The following is a 16,819-nucleotide window of genomic DNA, read 5'->3' on the forward strand; positions in this document are numbered from 1 at the left end:
TTTTTGCCATTCTACATGCCTGCAGTCCGCTCTCTCTCCCGTTGACTCCTCAGCTCCCTCGGTCATGACGGAACCTCCCGACTTGTCTTCTGTTCCCCCCGTTTACCATGATTTGGGTGAGGCTTTTAGTAAGGAGCGAGCCCTTTCTCTGCCTCCCCATCGACCATATGACTGTGCGATTGATCTGCTGCCTGGAGCTCTGTTGCCCTCCAGCCGATTATACAACCTGTCTCGTCCCGAACGTGAGGCAATGGAGAAGTACATTAATGAGTCGCTCTCCGCTGGGATTATTCGTCCATCTTCTTCCCCTTTTGGCGCTGGGGTTTTTTTCATACCAAAGAAAGATCACTCCCTCGTCCGTGAATCGATTACCGTGGGTTAAACAACATTACCGTAAAGAACAAGTACCCTCTACCTTTGATTAACTCTGCTTTCAAGCTATTACATGGAGCTACGGTTTTTTCTAAATTGGATCTGAGAAATGCCTATCATCTGGTGCAGATTCGGGAGGGAGACGAACGGAAAACGGCTTTTAACACCCCCCTCGGTCATTTTGAGTATTTAGTTATGCCGTTCGGTCTAACGAGCGCCCCTGCAGTTTTTCAGGCTCTGGTAAATGATGTTCTCCGTGATTTTCTCAATCGTTTTGTGTTTGTTTATCTTGATGATATTCTCATTTTTTCCCGCAGTCTCAAGGAACATACTCAGCACGTCCGTCAAGTGCTGCGAAGATTATTGGAGAATAAATTGTTTGTTAAGGCAGAGAAATGTGAGTTTCACGTTGATTCTGGGAGTTTTTTAGGTTATATTGTTGCGAGTGGGCAAATGAGGACGGATCCTGTAAAGGTCTAAGCAGTAGCAGAATGGCCGAAACCAACTTCTCTTAAGCAGCTTCAAAGATTTTTGGGTTTTGCTAATTTCTATCGTCGCTTTATCAGAGATTATAGTCGGGTCGCTGCACCACTCACCCAGCTCGCTTCTTCCTCCGTTCCATTTTCCTGGACTCCTGAGGCAGACCAAGCATTCTCCAAGTTCAAGCAACGCTTCACCTCTGCACCTGTTTTGATTCAGCCGGATCCTTCTCGCCAATTCATTGTTGAGGTTGATGCTTCGGACACTGGAGTGGGTGCCGTTCTTTCCGAACGCGCTGCCCCAGACCAGAAACTCCATCCTTGTGCCTTTTTCTCTCGTCGCTTGTCTCCTGCCGAACGTAATTATGATGTGGGTAATAGGGAGTTACTGGCTGTTAAACTTGCTTTGGAAGAGTGGAGACACTGGCTTGAGGGAGCAGAACAGCCTTTTATTGTATGGACAGACCATAAGACCATAACTTAGCCTACATCCAGACAGCCAAGCGCCTCAATTCACGTCAAGCCTGTTGGGCATTGTTTTTTGGTCGATTCAACTTCATCCTCACTTATCACCCAGGTTCCAAGAACACCAAACCAGACGCTCTCTCACGCCAGTTCTGCCTAGAAGAGGTCCCTTCCAATCCTGACACCATCCTTCCACCTTCATGTGTTGTGGCTGCTGTTTTGTGGCAGGTTGAGTCTGTTGTAAGGGAGGCCCAACGAAATCAACCAGACCCAGGTACCGGTCCCCCTGATTGTCTCTTTGTACCTAACTCTGTTCGTTCCCAGGTGCTTCAGTGGGGCCATACTTCCCGTTTTGCCAGCCATCCAGGGGTTGGCCGCACTCTGTCGCTCCTTAAGCGTAGTTTCTGGTGGCCCACCATGGATGCAGATGTCCGTTCTTATGTTGCTGCTTGCACTGTGTGTACTCGAGGTAAGACTTTCCACCGTCCACCGGCTGGATTGCTTGGCCCTCTGCCTGTCCCAAGTCGCCCTTGGTCTCATATTGCACTAGATTTTGTCACTGGTCTGCCACCTTCTCAGGGTAACACGGTAATCCTCACTATAGTGGACCAGTTCTCTAAAGCTGTTCATTTCGTGGCCCTTCCAAAGCTCCCAACTGCCCGAGAGACTGCAGATCTTCTGGTTCGTAATGTTTTTCGCTTACATGGCATCCCTTCAGATATTGTGTCAGATCGAGGACCACAATTCATCTCCCAGGTTTGGAGAGCCTTCTGCAAGGCCCTTGGAGCTTCTGTGAGTCTGTCAACTGGTTTCCACCCACAAACGAACGGACAGACTGAACAAGCCAATCAGGACCTAGAAGCGGCTCTCCGCTGTGTCTCGATCCAAGACCCATCCTCCTGGAGCTCTCACCTGGCATGGATTGAATACGCTCACAACTGTATGATCAGCTCTGCTATTGGTATGTCTCCCTTTGAATGTTCTTTAGGCTATCAACCTCCCCTGTTTCCCTCTCAGGAGGACGAGATCGCAGTTCCATCGGTTCAGGCTCGTCTCCGCCGTTGCCGTAAGATCTGGAGGAATGCCCGTTCAGCTCTGTCCCGCTCTATAGAACACAATAAGGACATCGTGGATCGTCACTGGACCCCTGCACCTGCTTATCAACCTGGTCAGCAAGTTTGGCTGTCATCCAAAGATATTCCATTAAGAACAGATTCCAAGAAACTCTCACCCCGCTACATTGGTCCCTTTGAAATAGAAAGTATCATCAACCCCACCGCCGTCAGACTCAAGCTACCTTGTTCCATGAAGATTCATCCCACGTTCCATGTTTCCCAATTGAAACCAGTCTCCACTAGCCCATTATGCCCTCCGGCCCGAACCCCCCCACTCACCCATATCATCGACGACCACTGCTTACGCAGTCAGATGTTTATTGGATGTGCGGCACCGTGGCCGTGGGCTACAATATCTTGTATATTGGGAAGGGTATGGTCCTGAGGAGCGTTCATGGGTTCCGCGTCACCTCATTTTGGACCCCTCACTCATTAGAGATTTCCATCATAACCATCCGCACAGACCTGGCGGTTCGCCTGGAGGCTCTCATTGAGGGGGGGGGTACTGTCATGGTTAAGGCTATTTTGTCAGTCTATTCCTTTTGTTTCTACTGTTTCCCTCTCCCTGTGCTCCCCCTGTTGGTTTGTTTTCTCTGTTGTTCGTGCACGTGTGTGTTGTGGGCGTGGTCTCTCTACACTTCCAGATTGCCAACACACCTGCGATCAGTCACCTCATCACGTCAGAGTATTTTAACCCCGGTGTTTCATCCACTCGTCGCCAGATCGTTGTTTCAGCCAGTGTGGTAGAACTCGCTTCCTGGTCTTGCTTAGTATTCTATTGGTGTTTGTGGTTTGCATCTCAGTATTATCTGCCTGTTCTTTCCCGAAAGGATTACCTCTGTGCCACTTCGCATCCCCAGTGTGCCCTTCGCCTGCCTGTCACCGCTTCAGCTCCGTCACCTCGGCTCAACTACTCCTCCTCGCTCTCAGCTCCACTCTGCAACCTCGCTCGTCATCCGCTTCCTTGTCGGCTACCTTCATTTCCTCTGCCTGATCCCCTCTCCATTCTGCAACTTGTCAATAAACACTCCTTCATTCTAAAACCTGAGCTGTGTTCTGCATTTGGGTTTCCTTAGTTGATTATCACAATTTCTGGATTAGACCTTGGACTGGACACTGTTTTGAGATTGCCTCTTGATTTTTTTGAATAAACCTAATTCTACCCAGTGGGTCTGCAATTGGATCACGGTCTGTCACAACCTGCACCACCATTTTGGACTTTTGGTTTGACATGTCTTTGTGCTCCTGTTCTTTGTCTGTCTCCGCCCCTCACCTGTACCTGTTTGTCTAATTATTACCTTGTTAATTTTATCCAATCCTGTTTTGCCCTGTTTAGTTCTCCCTTGTATTTAAGTCCTAGTGTTTGCCTTGTCCTTTGTCTATCGTTGTTTGTGTTAGTTTGCACAACAGTCATGCTGCACCTTTTTGTTATTGGTTTTTGTTCTAGTTTTATTTGTACTTTGATCTTCAGTTCAAGTAAAGTCCTCTGTCACCTTTAACCATCGTGTCTTTGCACTTGGGTCCTGCACCACACCACCAGCGTGACGGCATTATTATACTATGACTGATGTACATTTAAAGCTAGGTGCTAGGGCACAATAACAGCTACAGGCAGTTAAGAGACTGAGGGAGTAGTGGATAAAGTGAACCAATATGTCTTTATATACAGGTGTTTGGCTTACTTATGGTAGTGCAGGAAAAATATTTACCATGGCAATTTCTGGAGAGAAAAAACTCAAACATACTAACTTAGTATCTAACTAACGAAAATAAATGAATAAATAAGAACACAGCAAATGATCACACTAGAGACTGGTCTAATCCCAAAGGCTGCATTGACTGACTAAGGTGACTCCACACCCATTCTTATAAAGCTCTTCTCCCACCTTGGTGACTCCACCAGGTAAGAGACATTTGCACAGACACTCGCTGTTGACTGTTCACTGCCCCTGCAGGAACAACAGGGGTGGCTCCCACCAGAGGCAGTGCACAAAATACATAGCAAACAATAAAAAAAAGATATAATCTATTGGTATATGGGAAAATCAATATTTATGTATATTGACGTATATATATTCACATTTCTTCGTAAAGCACAAATGGAACCATTATGAAAATTTAGTGTAATTAACAATCGTTCACCAAGTAATTATAGACAATTTCTAAACCAGAATTAAACAGCTTAGTTTAATAACCTTCTCTTTTCTGCTAATCCCCTCTCTATCCCTGTCATGTCAACAGTCTCCTTCAAATCCCCACCTATTACCAGCTATTTTAATAACAGTCATTTCAACCAGTTAATTAAGGGAATTAGCATTTAACTGAACTGATCAGTTGTATGACTGAAATACTGAGATCTATCCATGTTTTTCTTTCAAATAAACACATTATATCTATACAATTTACAGTCCACAAACATTTCAATTACCTTCATATTTTGTGAACAGGGCTGTTCAAAATGAATGAATGTGACATTTCATCTTTGAAAAACGTATCTAAATAAAGTATAAATGTTTTAAAGTGTTAGAGAATTAAGTGTTAGAGAAAACGTTATCAATAACATGACTCCGTAAATAATGAGAGATCTTTTTTGTGTCACTCTCCATCTTTCCTCCACCATCCAAGGAGAACAATTATTTCTAAAACTCATACGCATATATTCAAATATTTAATTTGCAGTTCTGTTGTAGGATTCCATTCTCTAGTTCTGTAGGGTTTGTAAAAGGGACCAGATTATGGGAGAGCACATCAGCTCACCTCAGTATCTCCAGTTTACAGTGAGGATTCTCCAGCCCAGCTGACAGCTGCTTCACTCCAGAATTTTGTAGCTTATTGTGACTCAGTTCCAGATGGGTGAGATTAGAAGATCCTGAGCTGAGGATCTCAGCTAGAACTGAGCAGCTTTGCTCAGTTAGACCATTATTATTTAGCCTGAGAGGAAAATAACATATTAGAGCTCAAACATATGTACTTGTGAACAGACCATGTCACATGATCTCAAGAGAAACTTTGGGATTGGATTCAACAAGAATGCCACACAACAGCAGCTAATATGCTTGTTTGCAGACGATTGACTGAGGATGATGTAACAACAGATAACAGTTATGAGCTCAAAAACTGACACTCTCTTTTATAGCAAATGACACTCTCTTTAAGTGAAGTGTTTTGTGAAATCTTTCAGCTCAGATGATAATGAACAAGAGAGAATAGGGACGGTCTGTGAATCCATTTGAGTGCAGAACGATATTTCATCCTAATGTCTATGGATCTGAACATCAACAATAATGATTATACTATGGTAGTTTATCACCTCACATGATTTTTGGCCTCTGCTCACAGCTTTACATATATTAAAATGGCAGGGAATCTGTACAAAATGCAGCCCTTTATGTAAGTTTCAGAAATAAAATGAACTCTTAGCTGAAAATCATAAGTGATATGTGATTTAAACATGATATGTGGTTTTGTGGTCTTCGCACCAGTTCCCAGTAAGTATGTTTAACTGGTCAGTGTAAGAGAGCAGTGTTGACTAGTAACCATGTGACCTGTAACACTTGTCGAAACAAATGCTTTAATTCTGCCTGAAATTAATGGAAATGCAGGAAAACCTCAGTCAATGCCAGTGATACTGTATAAGAATGAGACTTTTGCTTTTTGAAGCTGAGAAATGACAAACTGTTGACAAGATGTAGCCAAAACCCCAAACTATATACTTTTTAATGTACATATTAAAGTAAATCAAAACATTTACTTAAGTGTCTTCACTTTGCAGTGTGAATCTTCTAGTAGAGCAGAGAGCTGCTTCACTGTTGAGTGTCCTGATTTCTTCCCACTTAGATCCAGCTCTGTCATGAGTAAGGGGTTTATTCCTAGATCTTTAGTCAGATAATCATAGACTTCCTCTGCAGCATCATTTTTCAAAAACCTGTAGAAAAAATTAATAGAGGATGATGTAAATGCTCTGTCTGATCACACCAATTGTGAGAACTCACAATGTAGTCATCATCTTAATAAATAAAATTCAGCACTGCAAGCCAAAGGTGTAAAACAGTCAAATATTAAGAGTATAAATTATTCGGATTAGGATCCAAGACAAGTTTTTCAAAAACACCAGTAAACATGTTTCCTGTGCATATTATTCTTTTATCAAGCACTGCGCAGGCCAGTTTTTAAGTTGAGTTGTAAAATTTTCTTACCTCAGTGTCTTCAGTTCACACTTTTGATCATTAATTAAATTTAGTAAATCAGTGACCAGCTTCAGTCCTGAGTCTCCAGGGTCATTCCCTCTCAGATCCAGCTCTATCAGGTGAGAGGGATTGGATTTCAGAGCTGAGGCCAGATCAGCATATCCATCACCTGTTATACTGCAGTCTGACAGACTGGGGAAAGGAGAGGTGTCATGATGGATTCATAAATAGTTAATAAATGGTTGCTGATTATTTAATTACAGAGTAGATAAACATCACCTCAGAGGAAAGAGGAGGCCATCTATGTCAACTATTTTTATAAATAAATTTGAGGAAAAACATATAACCATTCACATTCTTTTTATATCTTTTTATCATTTATACTTTTTAGCTTCTTTTGGTCCACATAACTTACTTCAGTATCTTCAGTTTACAGTGTGAATTCTGCAGAAGAGCCAAGATGTGCTTCACTCCTGAGTTTCCTAGTTTATTCCCACTCAGATCCAGCTCTGTCAGGTGTGAGGGCTTTGATGTCAGAGCTGCAGTGAGAGCAGCACAGCCCTCTTCTGTTATATTGCTGTCATTAAGTCTGTAGAGAAAAATAAAGAGGGAGAGAGGGAGAGAGAGAGAGAAAGGAAAGTGTGAAAATGTTACAATTACAACAGTGTTCATTCTACTGAAGCACTATCGAGATATAATATCAATATGTGATAGCATTGCCAGATATCTCTCTCTCTCTGTCCCTATCTATCTATCTATCTATCTATCTATCTATCTATCTATCTATCTATCTATCTATCTATGTGTGTGTATGCAATACTCAGTAAACACATTGTGATATATTTATAGTACAGTGATGTGTTCATAACTCATTACACAGTATTGCTCATCAAACAAGAAAATATTAATTTACTTCACCAGAAGATCATTTCTTGGTTGTATTCAAAGAAACAACTGAACTTATCAACTGAGCCCACAACAAAGATTAAACTAAAGAGTTTAAAAGCAAAATGCGTTTGTTGGATATGTTCAAACATGTGATTATTGCTTATGTAGTATGAGGACTTTAGCACAAGGGCGGGGCGTAGTATGTGGCAGATATTGACTCACCGCAGTATCTCCAGTTTACACTGTGAATTCTCCAGTCCAGCAGACAGGCGCTTAACTCCTGAATCTGACAGTTTATTGTGACTCAGGTCCAGTTCTCTCAGACTGGATGAGTCTGATCTGAGAACTGGGACTAGAGCTGAACAACTGTCCTCAGTCAGATCACAACACTTCACACTGGGAGAAACACAATGACACATATGAGTATTCAATTACAAACTTTTAGCTCATACACTGCACACACACACACACACACACACACACATTGTTACGTGCGGCGCACTGTGCATTTTGTTTGTGTGCGTCTTGTTTTGTCTGCGTCTCTCTCTCTCTCTCTCTCTCCCCACAGGTACCCAGTGGTGGCGGGCTGGCAATACCCCCCTGGCCTGATGTTGTGCCCCGCCCCTCTCTCTCCCGTTCAACCAACCAGGGAGGGAGTGCCCCTCACAGTTTAGCCAACCAGACGCGGAGCACCAACATTTAAACACCACTGGATGTGCTGTGTGTGTAGATTTCGGTCTCGTTGTTGCTTTTGCCTTTCGTGTGTTTTTGCCATTATTGTTACAAACTTACCATTCTGTGTTTGACCCCGTATACTCGTGTATTGACTTTGTTTGTGGATTGCGCTCTGGATTTGATTTTATGGTTATCGCGGGGAGACAGACAGGTAAGAAAGGGGATCCCCGTGTTAGTGTTCACGCTGTCTAGGGATAGGTTAGAGGCGGGTGCCACTTTTGTATTTCGGTTTCTAGTTAGTGTAGTCAGGTTTCCTTTGGCTCTGCCACCTTTTTTTTTTGTAGCTCAGCGTGTGTTTTCCGGTGTAGCTCAGCGTGGCTTTTGTTTTACTAGTTTTGTTTCTTTGGCACCGTCTAACGTCCTCTCCCACATTCGTGTGTTTTTGTGTATATTTGTAAATATCTTGCATATATATATATAACACTTTGTAAACACTCTAAATATATCGTGCACTCTTTTCACCACAATTCCCCGTGTCCGTGTTTTTCCTCCCTCATCACATCGTCCCAAAACCAGCACAGGTGGTGGGTCCTTTATGCTACGTTCCCCTATATACCCCTAGACACCACACTCCACCGGGGACGTAACACACATACAGAGAGAGAGAGAGAGAGAGAGATTCACAAACACTTACACTGATATGATTGGAGTGATTTCTCCTGTTAGACTACTGTTATTCTGGTATTATGCCTCATCTTGCCAGTGCTGTATTTTCTTCTATTCTCTTCACATTCAGTCAGATACTATGTAGGTCTTATACATCTCTCCCTCTCTCTCTATGCATACTGTGTCCCATGTCTCCAATACACAGAATATCTCAGTCATCCTGAATGTATGATAAATATATGGATGTTTATTCTGTGCTGATTGGACACACAATGACAGGATAGTGACTTCTTTAATCAGTTCTGTTGTTTAATGTTGTCATGTGTCTAATCTGGAATGTATTTCAAATCTTGACTGTGATCGGGTACTTTCAATAGTGCCTTTTTTACTCTCTGCTGGTTGGACTGGCCTGTTCTGCCCCAGGTTTCTAACAGTTTCTTTTGCCCTGTTCACCTTTTTACTGTCAAGAGATTTGGTGTGGCCCCTAGTTTGACTCCATCTTAAGACGAGAAAATACCCAACAGCATATCATTCTAATAGAGATGGACTTACTTCAGTTTCTCCAGTTTACACTGTGAATTCTCCAGTCCAGCGGACAGCTGCTTCACTCCTGAATCCTGTATTTTATTGTTGCTCAGATCCAGTTCTCTCAGAGTGGACTGATCTGATCTGAGAACTGTGGCTAGGGCTGAACAGCTCTCCTCTGTTAATTCACAGCCAGACAACCTGAAGTCAAAATAATATAAACAAAATGCATCAACATCTACATTACTACTATCACTACTACGACTACTAACAATAATAATAACAATAATAATAATAATAATAATAATAATAATAATAATAATAATAATAATAATGCATGCCTTTGTTTTGAAATAAAAATCTGTGTTGGAAAACATTAACAGTGAGCCAGCCTCTCTTTGATGTTTGATACAAATGTATAGTTGTGTTATTGTATGTTATTGTATGTTATTGTGTTGTACTCTCTCAAAGTATAATCAGTTTGAAGGAGCGTTGACTTGGCCTTGCTCCTGATCTGCTTCCAAATATATTGTTACATCAGAGTCTTATGGTTGATGTTATACATGTACTAATGTTAGACACAGAGAACTGTCCCAAACACCAGTGTAGTTAAGAAGGGTGCAATGTAAAATAAAATGAAACAAATAAAATGAGAGCAATATCTTGTCGGCACAGATACAAGGTCTTTGCCTGGGGCCTCCAAATCACTAAAACTGCCCCTAATCTCAGGGAAACTGATGAACATCATCATCATTTTCTGCCGCGTATCCAGCCCAGACGTCCCTTTCCCCGGCTACATCCACCAGCTCCTCCTGGGGGATCCCAAGGCGTTCCCAGGCCAGCTGAGATATATAATTCTCCTAACGTGTCCTGGGTCTGCCCTGGGGTCTCCTCCCAGTTGGTCATGCCCAGAGCACCTCCACAGGGAGGCGCCCAGAAGGCATCCTGACTAGGTGCCTGAACCACCTCAACTGGCTCCTTTCAATGTGGAGGAGCAGCGGCTCTACTCGGAGCTCCTCCCAGGTGTCTGAGGTCCTCACCCTATCCCTAAGGGTGGGTCCAGCCACCCTGCAGAGGAAACTAATTTCTGCCACTTGTATCCGTGATCTCATTCTTTCGGTCACTACCCAGAGCTCGTGACCATAGGTGAGGGTTGGAACAAAGACCGACTGGCAAATTGAGAGCCTTGCCTTCTGACTCAACTCCTTCTTCACCATGACGGTCTGGTACAACGACTGCATGACTGCCGCCGCCGCCCCGATCTACTTGTCGATCTCAAACCTCCAGACCTCCATTTTACCCTCACTTGTGAACAAGACCCCGAGATACTTGAACTCCTCCACTTGAGGCAGTAACTCAGTCCCATGAAAATCAAGAACAAGATTGGAGACAAGGTACAGCTCTGACGGAGTCCAACACTCACTGGGAACGAGTTTGACTTCGTGCCAAGAATATGGACGCAGCTCTCACTGCGGTTATACAGGGACTGAATGGCTCGCAGCAGCAAACCTGGCACCCCATACTCCCACAGTACCCCCCACAGGACACGATCTTAAGCCTTCTCCAGATCCACAAAACACATGTAGACTGGATTGACAAACTCCCACTATCCCTCCAGTATGATGAACAATGTGTTCTGTGTAACTGAGTCATTGTGACGCTTCTACTACTTACACTATCTAATGGAAAATTTATTTAGCTGGATTCCATTTTAATAGGGACTATACTTGTGATCAGTTCTATGAAGCTCTTCTTTACATTGCTATATACAGTTACATATACAACTTTCAACATCCTCGTGACTTTTTATTGCTTCCATTTGTTGTAGAAAAAATAGCGTAGTTCTACTGTGTGGGATTAATTTAATTGATTGACTAAGTCACATCCGTTATCAGTCTGAGAAATGATGTGAACATGCCCATATCTAAATACTTGCTACAGTTAAAAGAAACTACTGTTGCTGCAGTACATATAATTAATTTGCATTTGAATTTAAACTTCAGCCTAACATGTAATGGTTACAGCAGCGGGCTTATGACCGAAAGTTCATCGGTTCGATCCCCTGTACCAGCAGGAAACATCCACAGCTGATGTGCTCCTGATCAAGGTACTTAACCCCCTGGTCTGCCACTGTCACTGCCCACTGCTCCTGCTCCTGGTGTGTGTGTATGATGTAGAGGCTGAATTTCACCGTTCACTGTTCTTAGTGTTTGTGTGTGATCAATAAAGTAGTTCTTTTTCTTCTTCCTCAGTTTTCTTTAATACTGAGTAGTGGTAGCAGCATGTAGCGCATCTTAGACACTGAAGCCGTCACCCAAAAGTTTCATTATGGAAACGAGCATTCTTGCTGGTAATACGCAATAGCGCTAAGATGCAATTGAATCGCTATTGTTAGACACAGTTATGTGTGCACAAATGCGGTATCAGCCACATAAATAAGTACCACAGATAACCAGTTACCAGATGTAAAATGGCGCCACCTGTATTTCTAATGTGCAGGAACAAGCTATTGCCAGGAAACGGTGCCAAGTCACGATAAGCATGCTGTGCTGCTGATACAACCTTGTCATGTTGGAGCATTAATACTTAGTACTTCTAGTTATGTTGTATGTGGTGCAATGAATTCAATTGCTTTGTATGAGCATGAGCCAAATCATTAACATTGAAATATATATATATATATATTATATGACCCTATATATACATATATATATATATATATATATATATATATATATATATATATATATATATATATATATATATATATATATATATATATATATATATATATATAACCCTAACCCTAACCCTATGTGGTGCAATGAATTCAATTGCTTTGTATGAGCATGAGCCAAATCATTAACATTGAAATATATATATATATATATATATATATATATATATATATATAGCTAGCAAAGTTCAGCTGTGTTTTGTTATTACCAGCATGTTAAGTTGTTTAAAATTTGGTATGTAACTATTGTGTTGGACTCTTGTGTTTGTAGAACCACACACATACACGTTTCTTAAAGAAACCAAAGAGTGGCAATTGGACACCTGTGTTGCACTCTTGCCGAATACCCCGGAGTGGTCACAACCATCCTGAACCACATCATAAGTAGACTCAATACTTAATACACTTACAAAGGCCTAAAACACTTAAATACCCTCTCAAAGAGCCAAATTCATATTCTCGGAATAAATGCCTGTATCAGTATGTGATTGAACCAGAATAGATTTCTTTGTTGCCGGCCTCAGCAAGTACACATACACATTACACCTTAAAAAGTCATGATTCATATATATAACCCACATCTATCCTCATTTGAACGACGGTAGTTCACTGAGGCCATATCTTTTTCAGTGATGTTTGGTGAAACATCATAAGACCTAAAAATTTTTTAAAATATTATAATATTGTGTGAATAATACATTAATCTTTCAGAAATCAAGAACAATGAACTTGACAAAATGTGAGAAATTAATTAGGGTCAGGGCTAGGATTAGGGTTAGGATTAGCGATTAAGTACAGTTGTAGCACAACAAATCTTACCACTCACCCGGTAAGACGGCATGACATGTTAAGACCTGTATTAGATTGCATCGTATCGTATCGTATCGTATCGTATCGAATAGTTCTGTATTACGTATCGTCCCTGAATTGTTTCGTAGCCCATGTATCTAGATACATGTCAGATCGTCTTATAAGGGAGATGCACATCCCTAATGTTTGTGTGTGTGTATATATATATATATATATATATATATATATATATATATATATATATATATATATATATATATGCATGTGTGTATATATATATATATATATATATATATACACACACATATATATATATATGGCCTCCCAGATAAGGCGTTTTGAGGCTATAAACACAAAATAATATCAAGGGCTGAAAAACTATAAAAACAGAGAATTTGAACAGAAATATTTCATAGGCCTTGGTTTTCAGTCCCATTCATGATATGCACAAGGTTTAAACAAAATCTGAGACGGTGCTGCAACAACCTGATCTGATTTGACACAGAATGACCCATATACATGTAGAGGGGAATATGCTTGTCAGTGTGCTCTTCTTGTTTTTGACTGTGTCATGTCTCTTTCTTTTTCTACCATGTCATGAGATATTAAAGTATAGTTTGAAATGCCTTTAAAAAACAGAGCTAAATAACCATGTACTACATGAAAAATAAATTTACCTGATAAGAATGTCTGAAATAAATGTTTGGCATAAAATTTATACTTATATCACTTCATATATATGTAGTTTTGTATTTGATTTTGTATTCGATAGTTCATATATTTTCATTTAAAGTATATATTCTGCTATAAAATTTAAGTGATCATTAAGACAACACACTCTGTGAGTGTGGGTGTATGTATGTAGGTGTGTGGGCAGCAGATTTTACTTACAAAGCTTTTGTGGCTGCTTTGACCACTGGCAGGAGTCTCTTAAGACATTCATCTGACCTGATGAACTTTTTCAGATCAAACACCTCCATCTGCTCCTCTGATGTCAGCAATACAAAGACCAGAGCTGACCACTGAGCAGGTGAGAGCTGGGCACTGGAGAGACTTCCAGAGCTCAGGTGGTTTTGGATCTCCTCCACTAGAGATTTGTCATTTAGTTCATTCAGACAGTGGAACAGATTGATGGATCTCTCTGCAGAAGGATTCTCTTTGAACTTCTCTTTGATGTAGCTGACTATTTCCTCTTTGCTCTCTGTGCTGCTTCCTGTCTGTGTCAGTAAACCGTGTAAGAGCCTCTGATTGGACTCCAGTGAGAGACCCAGAAGGAAGCGGAGAAAAAGGTCAAGGTGTCCACTCTCACTCTCTAAAGCCTTATCCACTGCAGCCCTGAGCAATCCAATCACTGTATGACTTTCATTCTCTAGCGATGTGTCCTGGTCGACAAAAACATTTTTTTGCTGATTGTTGATAGAAATGTGTGCATATAAAGCAGCAATAAACTCCTGAATACTCAGATGCACAAAGCAGAACACAGTGCCAAGAAACACCCCAGAGTCCTCTTTAAAGATCTGTGTGCACATTCCTGAGTACACAGCTGCATCAGTGACATCAAGGCCACATTCTTTCAGGTCATGTGCATAGAAGATCAGATTGTTTTTCAACAAGTTCTGAAAGGCTAGCTTTCCCATTGCCATAATACCCTTTTCATCCCACACTGTTTCCAAGAATTCTGTCTCCCCATACTTCTCAGTCTTCTGTCTGGTCTGAAAGATCAGAAAGTATGAGTACATTTGTGTCAGTGTCTTTAGGGTTTGTTGTTTATCTGTACTGTCTGTTCCTCCCAATATTCTTTCAAGAACAGTGGCTGAGATCCAACAAAAGACTGGGATGTGGCACATGATGTAGAGGCTCCGTGATTTCTTCATGTGTGAGATGACTCTGTCAGCCAGTTTCTTATCAGTGATTCTCTTTCTGAAGTACTCCTCTTTCTGTTCATCATTAAACCCGCGTATCTCGGCCACCTGGTCAATACAGTCTGGAGGGATGCGACCGGCTGCTGCTGGTCTGGTAGTTATCCATATGAGAGCAGAGGGAAGCAGACTTCCCTTGATAAGGTTCGTTAGAAGAACATTCACTGAGGTCGGTTTGGTTACATCAGACCATGTCTCATTTTTCTTGAACTCCAGAGGATGTTGGTATTCATCCAGACCATCAAAGACAAACAGGAGTTTGTACTTCATATTTTTGTTAAATACTAATCCTCTTGTCTCGGGGAAAAAATGATGAAGAATGTCCATTAAACTGTATCTTTCGACCTTCAGGTTCAGCTCCCGGAAAGGAAGTGGAAAAATCAACTCAATGTCTTGGTTTGCATTTCTTTTTGCCCAGTCCAGAATGAACTTCTGCACAGAGATTGATTTTCCAATGCCAGCGACTCCCTTTGTAAGCACAGTTCTAATGGGTTTGTGTTGTCCAAGTAATGGTTTGAAGATATTGTTGCACTCAATCAGTTTCTCTTCTGTTTCTAGACTCCCAGATGCTTTCTCAATCTGTCTCACTTCATGCTCTTTATTGACTGCATCACTTCCACCCTCTGTGATGTAGAGGTCTGTGTAAATCTTTTCCAAGAGTTTAGAATTCCCCTGCTTTACTATTCCTTCAAGTACACATTCATACTTCTTCTTCAGATTTGATTTAAGCTCACGCTGACACATCTCAATTCGACCTAATAAATGAAAAAACAATACAATAAGCAGAGCATTATGACACAATCTGAAACACCATGTATGGAGTAGATCCACATTGTCTTGTATCACTGTATATGTGAGACAGAGATAATGACTACGATAGTCAATATTTGATAGTGTAATCTGTGAAATAATCCAGTGAAATATTATGACCAAGACATTAAATATAAAATATATAACACTTATAACACACCTATTATTTTGTTATCGAGTTATCTGAGTAGGAGAATTCCTATTTCTAGTCTCTGACTACATATTAGATAAATTTCTTACATTTCTCCAGAGTATCTGCAAGATCATTCTGGTTCATCTTCCTCAGGAAGTGCAGTGTGATGTTCAGAGCCCCCTCTCTGGCGCTGTTGCTGTCGTCTGCTGCCTTGTCATAGCATTTCATGTTTCCTTTTTTAAGAAATTTCTTAAACATTTCCAACTCATGCTTCATAAATTCTATCACTTTTTGCTCAAGTGCCTTTGACAAAACACAGGGAGAAAAAAGCAAAGGAGTAAACAGGAGTCATAAAATCCAGCAATTTAATTCATATCATTAAGGATGATCACTTTAGCCTTAATATTGCAAACAGCCGAAAGAGAGTGAAAGACTAAGAGGGAATGTTCACATTTACCCATAGCATATGGGTAAAATAATCTTTACACTGATAAGAAATAGTTTTACAGTCTTACGGTGAAGATGTACAACAGATCTTCATGAAGCTTCTTCTTGAGAGTCTGATTTTTCACGCCTGTGAACACATGGCTGTGTTTCTTCATCTGCTCTCTGGAGGGTAGATAGAATAACATTTTGTACTGTGTGGTGCCATGCAAAAATATTGAGGGATCAGACAAGATAAATTCAAATACTCCTACTCTGCAATGAAAGTTTTTATTTAATATGGTTTCTGATTCTGAACTACTGATAGATATTTATTAATCTCTGTCAAAAACGTAAACTATTAATTCATTTTGCTCCTGGCAGATAAAAAAAGTTATTTCTATTTTTTAAGTTAATCAGTCACGTTAGGGTACGCAAATATATAGCTTTTTGATCATTATCACAGTACTCATTGTTTGTTGTAGTAATCATTTATTTCTGTTCCTACACTTCATACTTCAGTTGAACCCTGTGATCCATTATCTAATTGTTTGTGTGTGTATGGAAATCTCCTAAGAAGAGAGAGTTTAAGGAATTTGGGTTAGAAAGACTAGG

General features: G+C 40.9%; 1 protein-coding gene across 1 annotated transcript in view; it reads right to left on the reverse strand.

The window, feature by feature from the left end:
- LOC115820156 (uncharacterized) overlaps positions 1-16,413 on the reverse strand; it is a gene marked incomplete at its 3' end in the record, with an annotated part of 129,339 nt that extends 112,926 nt beyond the window's left edge. The window contains 6 exon segments of the mRNA XM_030783642.1: positions 5,189-5,362; positions 7,729-7,902; positions 9,400-9,573; positions 13,811-15,567; positions 15,869-16,084; positions 16,297-16,413. Of these exon segments, the coding sequence (XP_030639502.1) occupies positions 5,189-5,362; positions 7,729-7,902; positions 9,400-9,573; positions 13,811-15,567; positions 15,869-16,084; positions 16,297-16,413 (2,612 nt within the window).
- Positions 16,414-16,819: the final 406 nt, after the last annotated feature.

Source organism: Chanos chanos, chromosome 1 (genome assembly GCF_902362185.1).
Source record: "Chanos chanos chromosome 1, fChaCha1.1, whole genome shotgun sequence".
In the NCBI taxonomy this organism is placed as follows: Eukaryota; Metazoa; Chordata; class Actinopteri; order Gonorynchiformes; family Chanidae; genus Chanos; species Chanos chanos.